General features: G+C 34.7%; 1 protein-coding gene across 2 annotated transcripts in view; it reads right to left on the bottom strand.

Annotated features, from left to right (window-relative positions):
* UBR1 (ubiquitin protein ligase E3 component n-recognin 1) overlaps positions 1 to 14,491 on the bottom strand; it is a 67,004-nt gene that overhangs the window by 26,793 nt on the left and 25,720 nt on the right. For both annotated transcript variants that reach the window (XM_074149856.1, XM_074149857.1), the window contains exons 13-27: positions 13,814 to 13,913; positions 13,385 to 13,513; positions 12,383 to 12,563; positions 11,397 to 11,458; positions 11,062 to 11,172; positions 10,044 to 10,109; positions 9,767 to 9,868; positions 9,087 to 9,150; positions 8,537 to 8,661; positions 7,528 to 7,580; positions 6,437 to 6,539; positions 5,871 to 5,919; positions 3,825 to 3,979; positions 2,741 to 2,840; positions 865 to 974 (exon numbers count right to left, since the gene is read on the bottom strand). In XM_074149856.1, the coding sequence (XP_074005957.1) occupies positions 865 to 974; positions 2,741 to 2,840; positions 3,825 to 3,979; positions 5,871 to 5,919; positions 6,437 to 6,539; positions 7,528 to 7,580; positions 8,537 to 8,661; positions 9,087 to 9,150; positions 9,767 to 9,868; positions 10,044 to 10,109; positions 11,062 to 11,172; positions 11,397 to 11,458; positions 12,383 to 12,563; positions 13,385 to 13,513; positions 13,814 to 13,913 (1,510 nt within the window). The remainder of the gene's footprint in view (positions 1 to 864; positions 975 to 2,740; positions 2,841 to 3,824; positions 3,980 to 5,870; positions 5,920 to 6,436; positions 6,540 to 7,527; positions 7,581 to 8,536; positions 8,662 to 9,086; positions 9,151 to 9,766; positions 9,869 to 10,043; positions 10,110 to 11,061; positions 11,173 to 11,396; positions 11,459 to 12,382; positions 12,564 to 13,384; positions 13,514 to 13,813; positions 13,914 to 14,491) is intronic.

Consider the following 14,491-nt stretch of genomic DNA (forward strand, 5'->3'; position numbering starts at 1 on the left):
CTCGGGGTAGCACTGCTGCCTCTGTATCCTAAACCTGACGAGCACTGCTCAGCCTTCTCACGCTAATACCTCTAAGCAGCTGAAGCATCTGTACATCAGAAGAAAGGACAGAGACTGCTAGCTTATTTCAAGTAGGTGAGATGTGGGTTATCCCATGGAAATAGTCACTAAAATCATGGAAAAACTTACACATCCGGAACAGAAAGGCTTCCAGCATATGCCTAATTTGTTGAAACTGAGCCTTCAATTTTTATTCACTACTTTCTCCAGCCATCTTTACTTTAATAAGTATCTTGAAGTTTTGATAATATTAAATATTCTACATTTACTATACATATCATTAAAAAGTTAAATACAGTTTTTAAAGTACATTTTTACTTTTTCCCTTCAAATTTTAGAAGTGTAACTTCTCAAAAAAGAAAAAAAATCTTTCAAACCTGCCTCCCTAATGTACCAGGATAGTTGAATTTTAGTAGCTGAGGATAGTTTTAGAACCCTGCTATGGATTCTTATGCTCTTTTCCAAGAGCACTGCCTTCTACATTTGCCACCTAAAACTACAAGCCATCTGAAACAAGAAGGCCAAGATGGAACAGGACAAGAGCTACTCCTACTAAGCAGAAGCAGCAGCCTCCTACATTAGAGGAGGTGTCACAGCTCTAGAAGGCTTTCCCATCTCTTACTGCGTAAGAGCAGCAAGGAGGATTCAAGAAACCACATCTCCTCTGGAGGGAAAAATGTTCCAACAGATTAACCTTCTCAAGAAACCATTGCAGCTGTAAACACTGGGTTATAGGTAGGAATCTTAACATCTTTCATAAACGCTAAGTTATTAAAATCAGGTCATACTTATCTCCTTGTGTACCTGCAGTATCCAACTGACTGTGTCTTTCTGTGCCTCTAACTGAGGAACTCTCTTTAATTTTTCCAGAAGCATTAACACATTCACAGCATTCAAGGCCGAGCTTCCCATTCCTTTACAAAGGAGAAAAAATAAAATAAAATAGAAAAGCATGGATCTTCAGGGAAAAAACCCAACATTTTAATGTATTTACAACCATGGACATGCTTTAAAATATTGCTAATTATATAACACACATACATATACACAACCTTTGTAGCTACATTTTTGTTTAATTTCATCTGTTTATTCCAGTTAAGTGTGACATAATCTTTTCCCCTTGTAGATCAATAGTTTTTGCTACTTCCAAAAGCAGAACAGAAAATCAGAATTGCCTTTCGCTTCAAGCAGAAGCAGTGAAGTTCTTATAGATTACCCAAGTTTGCTAACAGCTCAGTGTTTATTTCTATCACAAAAACTATTATAATTACAGCAATTATTTGCTTCCTCCCACCTTGGTAACAGCTCATAACTTTTTAGGCCGTTCTCTAAACAACAGGATGCTTTAAAATGGAGAGCATTCTCTTCAATTATATTTCTTTTGCAGCGCTTTCCATTTGAAATGAATTTGCACATTTTCATAAGTGAGAAAAATACACTACAAAAGGGTTTTTTTGTATGTTTTTAAATCACTTTTCAGTAAGAGTTTTTTTTATAAAAATACTGATTATTTTTGCATCCCTTATGTATAAATGGGGCTTTGGTTTTTCTGGCTATGCAAAAGTAAAGCTGGCAAAGAAATTCTTTAACGTCTCAATCGTAATTATTTTTAGTGTATTACTACAGCTGACGTGAAGCTTCTTAAACAGAAATATGTTTGGCGTAATGATAATACTTCTTGCTCAACAATAATAAAAAAATAAAAAGAGAAAATGAAATGGCAGTGTTTTTCAAACTCAGTGACACCTGTTTAGACAAGATTTTTGAAAAACTATCTAAGGGCAGTTCAGCAGCTTTATGTGTTTATTTATTTATGTAGGAGGTATTTCAAAGACCTGTAGATGTGGTGCTTAGGGGAATGGTTTAACGCTGGACTTGGCAGTATTAGGTTAACAGTCAGACTCGATCTTAAAGGTCTTTTTCAACCTAAACAATTCTATGATTCTATGATTTTAGTTCATAATTCTTATCTCCGTTTCATCTCTCAAGTGACAATCATGTTTAGTTTGATAATGCATTTTTTTATTCATTTATTCTTACACAGAGAAGGAGAAACTCTAGATAAGGTGGAAGATTACTTAAAAAAATGTAGATTCCAACTCCCACTCACGAGTCTTGAATGTAAGATTAGGAAGTTCTCTGTCAGGATTTGGAAAAGGAAAGAAAAAAAAAAAGCACACTTCACTGCCACTAAGTTTTGCTTCTGTTATCACTACCATAGTAAACGACTTATTAACTTGGATGTAAACGAACAATTGGACAGCTCAGGAATACAAAAGATTGAGACAGTTCACTTAAATCCACTCTAATTTTTAAGTTCTTAGTTTCCACGTCAATAATTTTCTTGCGAAGGAAGAACCCTTTTCAGTTATCTAACACTACTATTACGTTTCCATTTCTTTCCCAGGAAGAGAAGTACATCTCCTCTTTCAGATATCTGGCAATTAGGAACAAAGGAAGCTGGGCCAAACCTGATTTCTAGATTATTTAAAACCAAAACCAACCCAAACCAAAAACTAAACCCCCAACCAAAAAAAGCCCCCACAACTTTAGCAGGTTTTAATTCTATAGCAAAAAGTACATCCTTTCTGACAAATCGCTGAATACTTTTTTAGTTTGTGTCCTTACAAAATCAAGTTAGCCTAATTTACTCTGCCCTTTTAAAGAAAATGAAACATACGTGTTGCTTTGTGATAAAAATCAAAGGTTACTTCTTCTTCTGGGGACTTCTGTAACTGCTGCTTCTCTTCTAGTAACCCCAGAGAAAGAAGATGAAGTACCTACAAAAAAAGAAAAATAGTAAATCTCCTTCCCTGTTAGAATAGTAGGAAGGAATAGTAAATCTCCTTCACTGTTAGAGGTCTGGAAGACTGGCATATAAAATAAGAACGTTTAAGATAGTTCTGTACTATATGCTGATTACACCTATGATAAAACACAAAAATGAGAAAAAGTGCAGAGATCATACATGGAAAGCTAAACAACATACACAATATAATTTTCCTGCATATAACTTGCACTAAAATTAATAAACTTGCATACACTTTACATTGGTAACATATGAATCTTGTCATCTTGCTGATACAGATCTATCAATATTTTGTTAATTCCATAATCCAAAGATTAGCAGGTAAGGTAAGGCAAGGCAATTAAATAATCTATGCACTCACTAATTAAGAAAACTGATTAATTCAACCAGTTTGTAAGTTCAGGTCCTAATTCTATAAATATTTTGAAAAAATAAAATACTTCATCAATGTCAGTAATTCCTTTTTTTAAAAGCATCAAGTCACTATGGTAAAATTAAATGTTTTAAATACTTTAAAAAACTATATTATTTCATGACTGAGACATTTATATCTTTGGAGACTTTGCAGCTTACAAGATAAAGCAACTCCAATTTCTCCAAAATGATCAAAGGGTTACTTATTCGCACGTGAAGTTTTAAGTAAAAGATGAAGTAAGGAGCATACATACTGAAACAGCTTCAGTGATGAGGCAACACAGGGGAGAAAGCAAAAATAGTAGACTGAAGAATATTCCCAATTTAATATTAAATTTTCACATTTCTATTTTACAGGGGAGATAAATAATTAGAAATATTTTCCTTGCTGGTAAGGTTTATAAGAACAGGTTTGGGGACTAAAAGTAAATTCTTACTATTAAAAATCAAAGTTTATCTTTATACATTTTGATTTTATCATAAGCAGTTAACATGGTCAACACAAGCACGCCCATAGGAAGAAAACCAAAGCTAACCATACCATTTGGATCATAGCTTCAGTCCACAAGTGGGTTTCCAGCTCTACTGCTCTCTGAAGAATGGTCCGCAGTATGTGCATCATAACATCACAGTTCAGAATCCTCACCACATTGTTGAAAGCAGGACTGAAGTCTGGAGGAGGAGGTGGTAGCAATGCTAGAAAACGATGATGTGCAAATATATTAACAAACTGGCATCTCTCAACAAAGATGGCAGGCAAAAAGGAGAGAGCACAAACATACTCATTCCAGTGAAAGAACAACTAGAGTTTTAAATTAATAAAAATACTCTCCAACACAATTGTTCATTTGTCAACTTTTATCTTTAGCAAAACCAAGTACTTTTAATAAGTTCTTATATAAAACAAGGTAAACTAAGATAAACAATCAATCACAAGTACTTAGTTGCATCTCTAAGTGCAAATATTTTGGACAGTCTGATCACTTCTGTATCACTAATAAACATATAGTGTTTGTCCTTTGCATCAGATGTAAAGTTTTCAAGTAGTTAAACAAGAGTGAGCAGTGGATCTTCCAGAGCATGGTGTCCCACACCTAATGTGTGTCCCCCACACCTAATATGGCCAGAGTTCTAAATTTTTCCTGCTGCTGGGACATTCTGGTCATTTCTGATAATTCTGTAATTCTGATAATTTCTACTTCTATAAATGCAGTGTCTTTGAAACTGTCAATCTTTTGGCAATTTAGACGGAATGAATTATAAACATTTACTGAGAAAGACCACATAGCCACGTAAAAGCATATGCACAAAGTATTTGCAACAAAATGGGTAGCCTCAGTGGAATACCCATTGACGTAAACAGTTATCTCTGTATTTTGGAACTGTATTGTCTGATTATATGAATTGAGTTTTTGACAATTACATCTAAATATTTGCATTTCTAAGAAGTTCTACAAAATAAACATCCCTGCTAACATTAAGTTGCTAAAGTGAACAGGGGAAATAAAAAAATGAAGAAGGTACTATTGAAAAATCTGTCACCTGCATAAAATAAGCAGTGGAAGAAGAAGAAACCAAAAGTAATCGAAAGATTTGGGTTTTTTTCTCATTATTTTTCAGCTGCCATAATCTTCCAAGTTACTTCCAACTAAAGGAAATTCATTTTTTTCAAAGAGAATGTGATTTCTGATTTAACTGTGTCCCTCCTAAATGACAATGCCAATTTATTCTTTTTCAGTTCCACAGTTTTTCAACTGAAAGGAATCCTAAGAAAGTACAATGAAAATAAAAATGAATTTTAACCATGTATGTAACCAAGTATGAAATGCTGTAGTGCCCCACATAAAAATCAAAATAGGCTTTAGAGTATGAAGTAAAGATTAAGGTATTCAACTGGAAGAGCAATCTGGGAAGATGAAAATAATTATCTGTTGCAACTCACAAAAGCAGGTGATAGCTGATTTTTAAATTGTTCATTGTACGTAGTTAGTTCAGCTTACAAAGTCTTCCTCAAATCAAGTCAATTAACACTTGTGACTTGAATGGGCGAAAGTAAAATCAAAAGGGGAATCACATTTGTGCTACAATAGAAACATGGGGCTTTATCATTATATGTATTTGCAGCTTCTAAAAAAGAAAACTTTGATTTATAAAACTTAAGCCTCAAGTCTCATACTTAAAGAATGGATATGAGCACTAGTTCCTGCAGCAGCCTTCTCTACGTGGCACTATTATGTCTCAACATTGTGCTAGAGAAACTACTCACAAAAATAAACTTTTGCCTCCTAGAGTTTTTATGGTGGAAGAACTAAGGTGTTCATTCTGTCAGTGGGTGCTATGCCATGTTTATTTGTCTACACGGAAATTAAACTAAAAATTCCTATCTTTGTGTTAAAAAAAAAAGAAAAAGAGAAAAGAAATGCCAGGTTCTAATTAATTACAATTACTACAAATCACAACAAATTTAATACGAACTCAATTAACCACAATTAAGTCACAAGATATCTCCCAAAGCTCATTTTATATGCACAACTACATACACTACCAAATTACCACATTTATTGAGCTATCAGTTTCCAGTTTTTACCTTCATCTCTGTTTTCTTGTTTCCTCCTTTTCTTTTGTGTATGTTCAGCCTACAGAAAAAGTAGTGTTGTTATGTCAGCATTTCTACAGAAGTACGCAATGAAACAATGAGAAATGTTAAACTAGAAATGTGGCAAGATACATAGTCAGTAGTTGGTCACTTAACTAGGATCTTGTCTGAAATACGTTTAACAATATTGCATTTTGCATTTCAATTTGTAGTAGAGGTAAATAATTGGACATATTTACTTCCTCAATAAGTTTTAAAAGCAAAGTTTGGGGTTCTCCACTTCAAAGATAATTCTTACCATATTTTATTCTTAGCATAACAGTTAACAGAGTTAATACAGAAGTTATCATAGGGAAAATACTAATGCAAACCATACCACGTCAATTCGTATTAACGGTCTTAACTTCATCAGAAGCTTAGTTTTGAAGTTCGCTACATATACTCTTTACAGAATCAGTTTTAGATTCCATCAGTTTCTTCAATTCAGCAAAATTCTCTAGACATTGTTAAGTACGTACTATTTTCTAACCTTTGAGAGTGAATCTTACACTGCTTACCTTGCTGTGCTGGGTCTTAGTATAGTGATAAAAGAACATATTGAACTCCTTCAAGCATTCATCTTTCAGTTCATAAACTCCATGGCCAGATACACCCGGTTTCCTTACAGAGAGATATTTCATGACATGCAGATTAATTATGTATGTTCGGCACATCTTTCAATGTAAACAAACCAGTAACACCATTTATTTTCTAAGGAAATGCTAACAAGAAGGGAACAGTGATGGTTGTTTCATTAACTTATGAAGAGCACAGAGTGAGTACAGTTATCAGTCTTTCATTTTCAAGACTGCTTACTACTGTAAATCCTACCCAGCAACAAAATATTTCTAGTCTATACCATCCACAGCACACCATATAGCCTCTAACAGGTAAATGTTTTTTAACTTTATGGCTTAGAATTTCAGACATTTGCTATTATTGTATGTAATTCATTACTTTAACCAAGGTACAAAACAAGTAATACAAAGAGCCACTTTCCAGCCAGTGAGATTTTTTGAACATTCCATATAATTGCCAAAGCAAAATTCCTAGTTACCTCTATAGTTGCCCTTGATGAAACAAACAAGTGAACCACATGAAACTTAAAATAAGGTAAACTGAAATAATCAAAATTACAGGTTATTTTTGCGACAAAAACAGCAGACATTTGAACTAGTATTTCTCAACTGCTGCAATTGATTGTTCTATATTTGCATATATATCTATGTCCAAAAAAAAAAAAATTAACTCCCATCTGAAAGTTACAGCAAGTTTGCAACTAAATAGCTAATGATTAGGTGGTAACTGTCCAAGGCACAACGAGTTGTTAAGGCTCCCAAACATCTTTGAAATAAAATGAAATTTGAAGATTTTCCCACTACGATTTGAGATTACTAAACTCAAACTGGATTTGCAGAAGAGGAGAGAAGCAGCAGCTTTGGGTATTCCATACGCTTTTCTTTCCTATGCATATTTGAAAGCATATATATTTCAAGACAGCAAAACATTAACTGAACAGACACTGTGCTGTGCAGCTTGTTTAACCCATATAATCCAAGAGATCTTATTTCACGTTCAGGCTACTTACAAAGTAATATTAAGAACTTACTTAAATGTAGCCACTTTATCAATTACATTCTCCAAGCCAGTTTCATTGTTCTCCTGGTAAAACAAAATAGTTTGGGATAAATATATAATGATTTAAATATCTTCAGTATTATGCTGGGTATAACAAAAATAGACATAGATTAGTTCATCACTTAGGGAATTGATCTAAATCTGTGTCTTGCCCACTGCTTCAGAAAGCAAATATTCATAATTGACAAGCTACTTTGGAAGTGCCAAAGACAGAAAATACTTTCATTCATCCATGTAACATCTTATTTGTAACAGAGCTGACCTCCAGAAACAGAGCAGTGCCTTAACCCAACTTCAGTGGAGGGGAAAACAGAGGGGAAACAGAGGGGAAAACTGTATCTTAAAACAGTGAATGTGGATCACACATTATTGATTTCAGGCTATTTAATTTACAATAAAAGTGAAGTGGTTTGCATTGGTTGCCAGCCCTGAAAACTTGCACAGGCTATAAAATCCATTCCACATCTCTATCTTTTGCTTGAATTTTCAACAGTTGAAACAGAATGGCAGGGAAATCTGTGCTTTCGAATAGACCTGTACAATACTTGACTTCCAGTGGATCTGCACAGGTTTAAGTGATCAAAATTATGGGATCAAATTTACTGATGGTACACAGGGCAGAATGGAATCCAGCTGCATGGTACTACAGGGCCTAAAGAGAAAAATATTTTAACACTTTTTTTTTTTTAAATCTAGGAGTACAGCTGAATATTCTAAAAAAATTCCACCTCTTCATCAAAAAACAGAATCCCCATACAAGCCTTTTCAGATTAGACTGTACTTGAATCCAATGCATTTACCCTTACATCAGGAAGGTGTGTAAGCCCCTTTGCCATGCTATTTTGTAATTCTGAAACCAACACCTGAGCTTTATGCCAGAAATAAAAGGGTCCATATAAAGATATGGAAGCTAAACAAGAAAAAGACATATACCAAGAAAACGTAAATTAAGGAAAAAAAGTAAATAAAACAGGACTCACATTTTCGGGCAAGGACTCGGTAATTGCACTGTGAGCCATTGGTTCAATACATAATAGATGGATGATTTCTCTCATGGTAACATCTTCCTTTGTCACATCACTCACTCCAGGCACATATCTTTCCCCTACCAGAGTGAATCAAAAGGAAAAGAATGGCAAACATGACAGTTACAAAGCAATTCTGAATTTAGCACCAAGATCATGCTATTGCTGGGATATTTCAAAGTGTAAGTTTGCATTTGCCAGAAAACTATAGCCAAGTGTCTGAGAGAAAAAATGTTTTTTAGCCTAGCTTCCTAACAAAATGTGCTGAGATGGAGTTTCTCTTCATATTCTACCGTAAGTCAATTATGAAGTTATCTAACAGCTTTTTTCACTATGCAACCCCTATGCTTCCAGTTGACAGATACTTGTGCTACTGAACCACCTGTTTAAAACAGGCATTCTCCAGTATTCTCTCCATACCATCTATGTTAAAGAAAGTCATCAAGCCTGCTTTGTCAAACTGTAATAATCCATTACTACAACAGTAGAGAGAAATGAAACTCACCCACAACATAAATGAGAATCTGTAGCATCTCTTCTATTAACACGTTACATTGTTTAATCAAATCCTAGAAGAATTAGAGAAATTAGGTTTTTTAAAAAAAAAAAAAACCACAACAAAAAAACCACAAAACAAAGAGGCAGGAAAATCTGTCACGTGACACTGAGCTCAGCCTTCAGATGTACTGGGCTGCAAGAAGAAACCTCCATTCTCACAAGCTGGAAAAAATACCTGCGCTTGTAGAGGAGATATTATTCTGCAATTGAAGTGCAAGATTCACATGCAGGAAAAGAAACAACAGCTAAAAATGTATCCCACATGGAGGCTTAGATGAAAGTTCAAGCCTCGAGAAGTAGTACAACAATTCAAGAAACTTCCAGCCAAAATAAGAACACATAAAATGGCTTAAGAGACATAGAAATTTTATAGCAAAATCACGTACATGGATTTTTGTAGATGCCCTATGAATTAAAGGTCAAAGAGGGCAAAAACTGTTTGTTAACTTTGAGTAAGTCTCTACAAATTCCAGACAAAAAGTGATTTGTCTAACCACCAGGTCCTGTATTGACTAGACTCTTAGAGTGGTAATAAAAATGCAGTTATCAACAGTAGCTAGTTTTTCCTGTTAATGTTCTGTGAACTCTGAGCAAACAAATTAACCAGCAGAAATACTTGCTACTTACCTGATCTTTGGTGGGCTTGAGTTTTTTGAAAGCATCAGCAAGCTCATATCTCTGCAGTATCAGCAGGAGGAACTGATTTGGATCCATAAGAGATGCACCTATCTATCAAAAAATCCAACCTAATGTGAACATCACTTACTATTACAGTTCTTTGTTAATTATGAAAAATACTCTTTTACCAAGAAAAATTTTAAAAATCATACAGATTTCATTAAAATTAAAAGAAATTCCATGGAAGTTTTATGAGTCAAGCAAGCAATGATTCAGAACATTATACCTGAAGCATGATGATGTCTTTATCATACATCTCTTCTCTGCATTTAACATCTTGATAATAGAATACCTGAGAAATAGGAAAACAAAATTTAAGTAGAGAAGCAACGTCAAGTAATGCGCTGTCAAATGCGCACCACTTCATGTCTGAGGCCTTTTTAAACTGTAGAGCACCTTTATTGAGTAAGGGAAAGTCCTGTGTTTCTTTCAAAACAAACGTGTATTTTGATAGAAGTGAAAAATGTTTTCTCACCTATTCAAAGACTATGCCTTACTTCGTCATACCCCCTTCCAAGACAAAATAGTTCTAATGGTTTCTACTGATTAAAGTCAAAACATCCTCCTTCTCCTACCCCAGCTCTCAGAGAGACAACTCTACAGGGTGCTACCAATATTTACTTTCAACAAAAGGTCCTGTGAAAGGTAAATGCAGAAAATTTCTGCCATCAAAGTAAAAAAAAAAAAAAAAAAAAGTGAAGCCAAAGCAGGCAAAATACAAGTACTTAAGGGTAGAGTCTTACTTTTACCTTTACTCTTGCAACAAAAAACGCCCATAGGTATTATAAAATGTTTGTTACGTCCAGTTATATGGCACTCAAAAGTTTAGCATGAGATTATTAAAATAGTTTAATTTTTGCATCTAATGATTACCACATATCAAGAGAGTCTTCTAACATTTTATGTTATAAGGAACAGTGCTAACAGTACTTATGCAGTGATTTCTTTATCACATCTGAAAGTAGTTCACAGTAGATGTCAGTAACATCAATACCATTTCACAGAGTCAGAAACAGTCATAACAGAGATGAAAATACTTGTCTAATATGGGGAGGCAAGCCATTAATGAAGCTGTAAATAGAACCAAGTCATCTAAATTCCCACCTAGAAGCCCTTCGATTTAGTGTAGGAGTGACCCCCATGACCTCTTTCTGCACCTGATGAAACCACCACTGAGAGCATTACTGAGAAACGCTTCCATATATCATTAGGACCAACTCACTACTGAATATTGTAGGGAGTACCTGGCTTATCAGGGAGAGCCCATTCCTTCTCCACATCTCTGCAGCAACCTGAGCAACCAAGACAAGACATCGCAAAGGATATTCTACTAGCAGCTCCACTTGAAATTCTTCCTAAAATTTAAAAAAAAAATAAATAAATAAAAGAAACTAAATCCAGCAAGAATAAGTCTGTCAGTCATTTTAGAAGTGTAAGTTCTAATGAACAAAGACACGTTGACAGCTTCAAAATAACCTGTGCACGTCATGAAAGTTAGAGGATATAATTTTAGGCTTTTTCCTTCCCAGAGTATGTATCACAAGAAAGGGGAGGGGGGGGAGAAAAAAAAAAATCTTACAGGAGAAACAAACTCATGCAATCTTGAGATGGCTCCAGTCTTGCTTAATCGCACATGAAGACCTACAAAATAAATGGGAAAACATTAGATAATAAATCATTATCGGTAAAGTTTCTCCTCCAAGCCATTCTAACTGTTAGCTAAATCATCTACAACTCGGAGAATTACAGAAAAAAAGTCAAATTTTATTTACAAAGACTTGGTACTTTTGTTTGGGGTTTTATTTGATTTTTTTTTTAGATAAAAGATCTATTACATTATCACTAGCGGTCTTACAATCCATTATTTTATTCATAAATCTATTCATTTAATGATTTCATTAAAACCATTTAAACTGAGATGGTAAGTAGTATCAGCAAAATTTTAATTTCACGTTTAAATCATATGTCAGTAATAACTGAATTCCAAGACTACAAGGCTTAACGGATGGTATCTTGTGATAAAGAATCTACAGCTTAATAATAGCATATGATTTCATGTGTACTCTAGAGAAAGTGGTGATCACCCACTGCTGTGGTCCTTTGTACTCTGACTGGAAATCTGTCCTGGCACGTTGCAAACATATGTCTTTTAGGAGGAGCATTTTAACAGTTCTAAGATATATGTGGCTGGAAAATAAATTTGAGGTAAGTAATAATGAACATTTGTTTAGGCAAAACAGGTAGAAATAGAAACAGAACCACATAAATTCAAATAGTCCAGAGAAAACTGAAGTTCTCATTAAAACAGGAAACTTTTCCTTCTTGCCTGACTTTCTTATCTCTCTCCTGTTTAAAAAATGTCCTCCAACCTCCATGGCAAATGGTTTTTTGAAAAAAACCTTCCCTTAGTGGGACATCTGAGGTTGCCTGATCATGAAAATGTCAGAAAGTCAGAGAGCAACTGATCTGTGAAGAACTAACATCTAAATGCTTTCTAGAATAAAGAAATAGAGACGGATGGTAAATGTAATTCAAATAGCAATCAAAACAAAACACACCACCTACCAGCAAGAGTCCTAGACAGCGGTAAATGTATGCTGACAGGGTCTGCAGACACCCTGAAAGGTCTGCTCTCCAGAGTATGGCCACACAAGTGAAACACTGTCTTCTCCCTTGAGCGGCCGTTTGTGCTGCACCTCATCACAGCTTTATGACATTCTCTGTAGGCCCTGAGCAACAGCTCTTCCTGGAATTTAAAATAAATGCACAGTGTTAGATTTAAAAATTATATATGCACTGAAATTCCTCACTTGTTTTTTCTGACGGCACAAACAGGTATTAAAAAATCCACAATATAATTACTACTCTGTTTCTTAATACTGAGAAGTAATGAACTGGAGCAGTGGAACATCCAACTAAAGCTAACTGAGACTATGCTTTTGTTCAAAAAAGCTGCTCTGTCAAATGCTCTAAAAAGCTATGTGCTTACTTAAGCTGCAATATTTCAATATTTTGTGTAGTTTGCACCCCAAATTGGATGAAGAAACTCCTGAACTGCTGTAGTTCTCCCTGTCTCTCCCTACTGGGGAAAAAAAAAAAAAAAAAAGAAAACCCACTTCAAAATATCTTTAAGTTAACAGATTTTACAATTTCTTCCCTTGCCCCAGCACAGGGACGAACTCCAGGTTATGCCTACTTACAGTGCAATTACCCAATTAGCACAAAGTTTCTGCAGTCCGCTTTTGCAAGTAACAATGAACACCATGTGCTTCAAAACTTTAAAACTTGACAGCGGTACCATGAACCTAATTCTCAAAATCTTGAATTATGAGAAGTATTTTCTCTTTATGATTTACCTGACACCCTGTTCAGCTTTGTCAGCTAGATTATATTCTTCTGAGATCCCTTCTCTCTTTGCCATACCACAGACTAATTCTTTCAGACTCTTTTTGTGGAGATCTGTATTGAACAATACTGAGCTCTTTTAAAAAGGTGCAATGTAAAAAGCACTGAGGAATATTCACAAAAGGCACGCGTGTAAGAATCCCAGAGAACTGACATACTTACATCAGAGGCACACCACTCCTGGAACATCAAAAGAATGTTCTTGAGCTGCATCTGTATAGCAATAGCTGCTTCCCAGTCAGGGTCCACCTCAATGTGCTGACCAAACTGTCTTTTTATCTCCTCCATTCCCTGAAACGGAGATGTCACAAAACACTCGAGCTAAATCGGTGATCACGGGTTTAAAACAACACAAAATCCCATATGGTAAAACACAGGTTGTTCAGATATGTGTAGCTAAAATTACAGAAGTAATATTCATCAAAGTAAACATTACTTTTTAACACATCCAAGACAGGGATTGAAGAATTTACCATCTTAATTGTGTACTTATATCTAGAATATTGCTATGGATAAAAAGATGAGCAAACAAAAGTGCTGTAATATATTTATAATAGTATATTAGAAAGAAATTATTTAAATGTGTTGTACCTGCATGCAAGTTAAAATCCTTAGGAAAGAAACAAATCCTTCTAAAAACCTCTCCCTCAGACGGTCTGTCCATAATGTAGGTTTGCCACCTAAAACATACCTGTCCCAAAGAAAATATTATCATCTTTTGCTCAGACTTCCCTTCTGCTTATGCTTGTATCTAAACTGTTCTTTGCAGTAAAACAATCAACTGCATCATCACATTACATCATCCTCCTCATCTCAAACTCCTCTTAAAATTTTCACCAAACACTAGAGTTGCTTGGTGCAACTCCATCATTTGAAATTAACAGATTTTTTTCATTCCAAGGTATTTGAACTGGTTTGCTTTTACATTATTCAGTTTATTAGAGAAAAATGGGACCTGTAAGAGGAGAAAATGCTCTGCAGATGAGGATTATATGGCTTTCCTAGAGCGATAATGAACAGAAGCCAAATTTCCCATACTATCTTATAGTAGATACATTTTGTTTATTAATGCAATTGCTGTATGGAATGGTATCAGTGAAAAATCATCAGAAAATGTCTTTATAGAATATAATTTTGGTATTTGAAAAATTTAAATTTCCTCTGATAAAGAAAACATTAAAATTTCATGTGTTTCTGAGGGGTTTGGGTTTGGTTTTAAAGCAGTTTTATCATCAGGTTCCTGAATTGAAACACTTCATCCTACTGCCA

The sequence above is a fragment of the Numenius arquata genome, chromosome 6 (assembly GCF_964106895.1).
Source record: "Numenius arquata chromosome 6, bNumArq3.hap1.1, whole genome shotgun sequence".
NCBI classification, from domain to species: Eukaryota; Metazoa; Chordata; class Aves; order Charadriiformes; family Scolopacidae; genus Numenius; species Numenius arquata.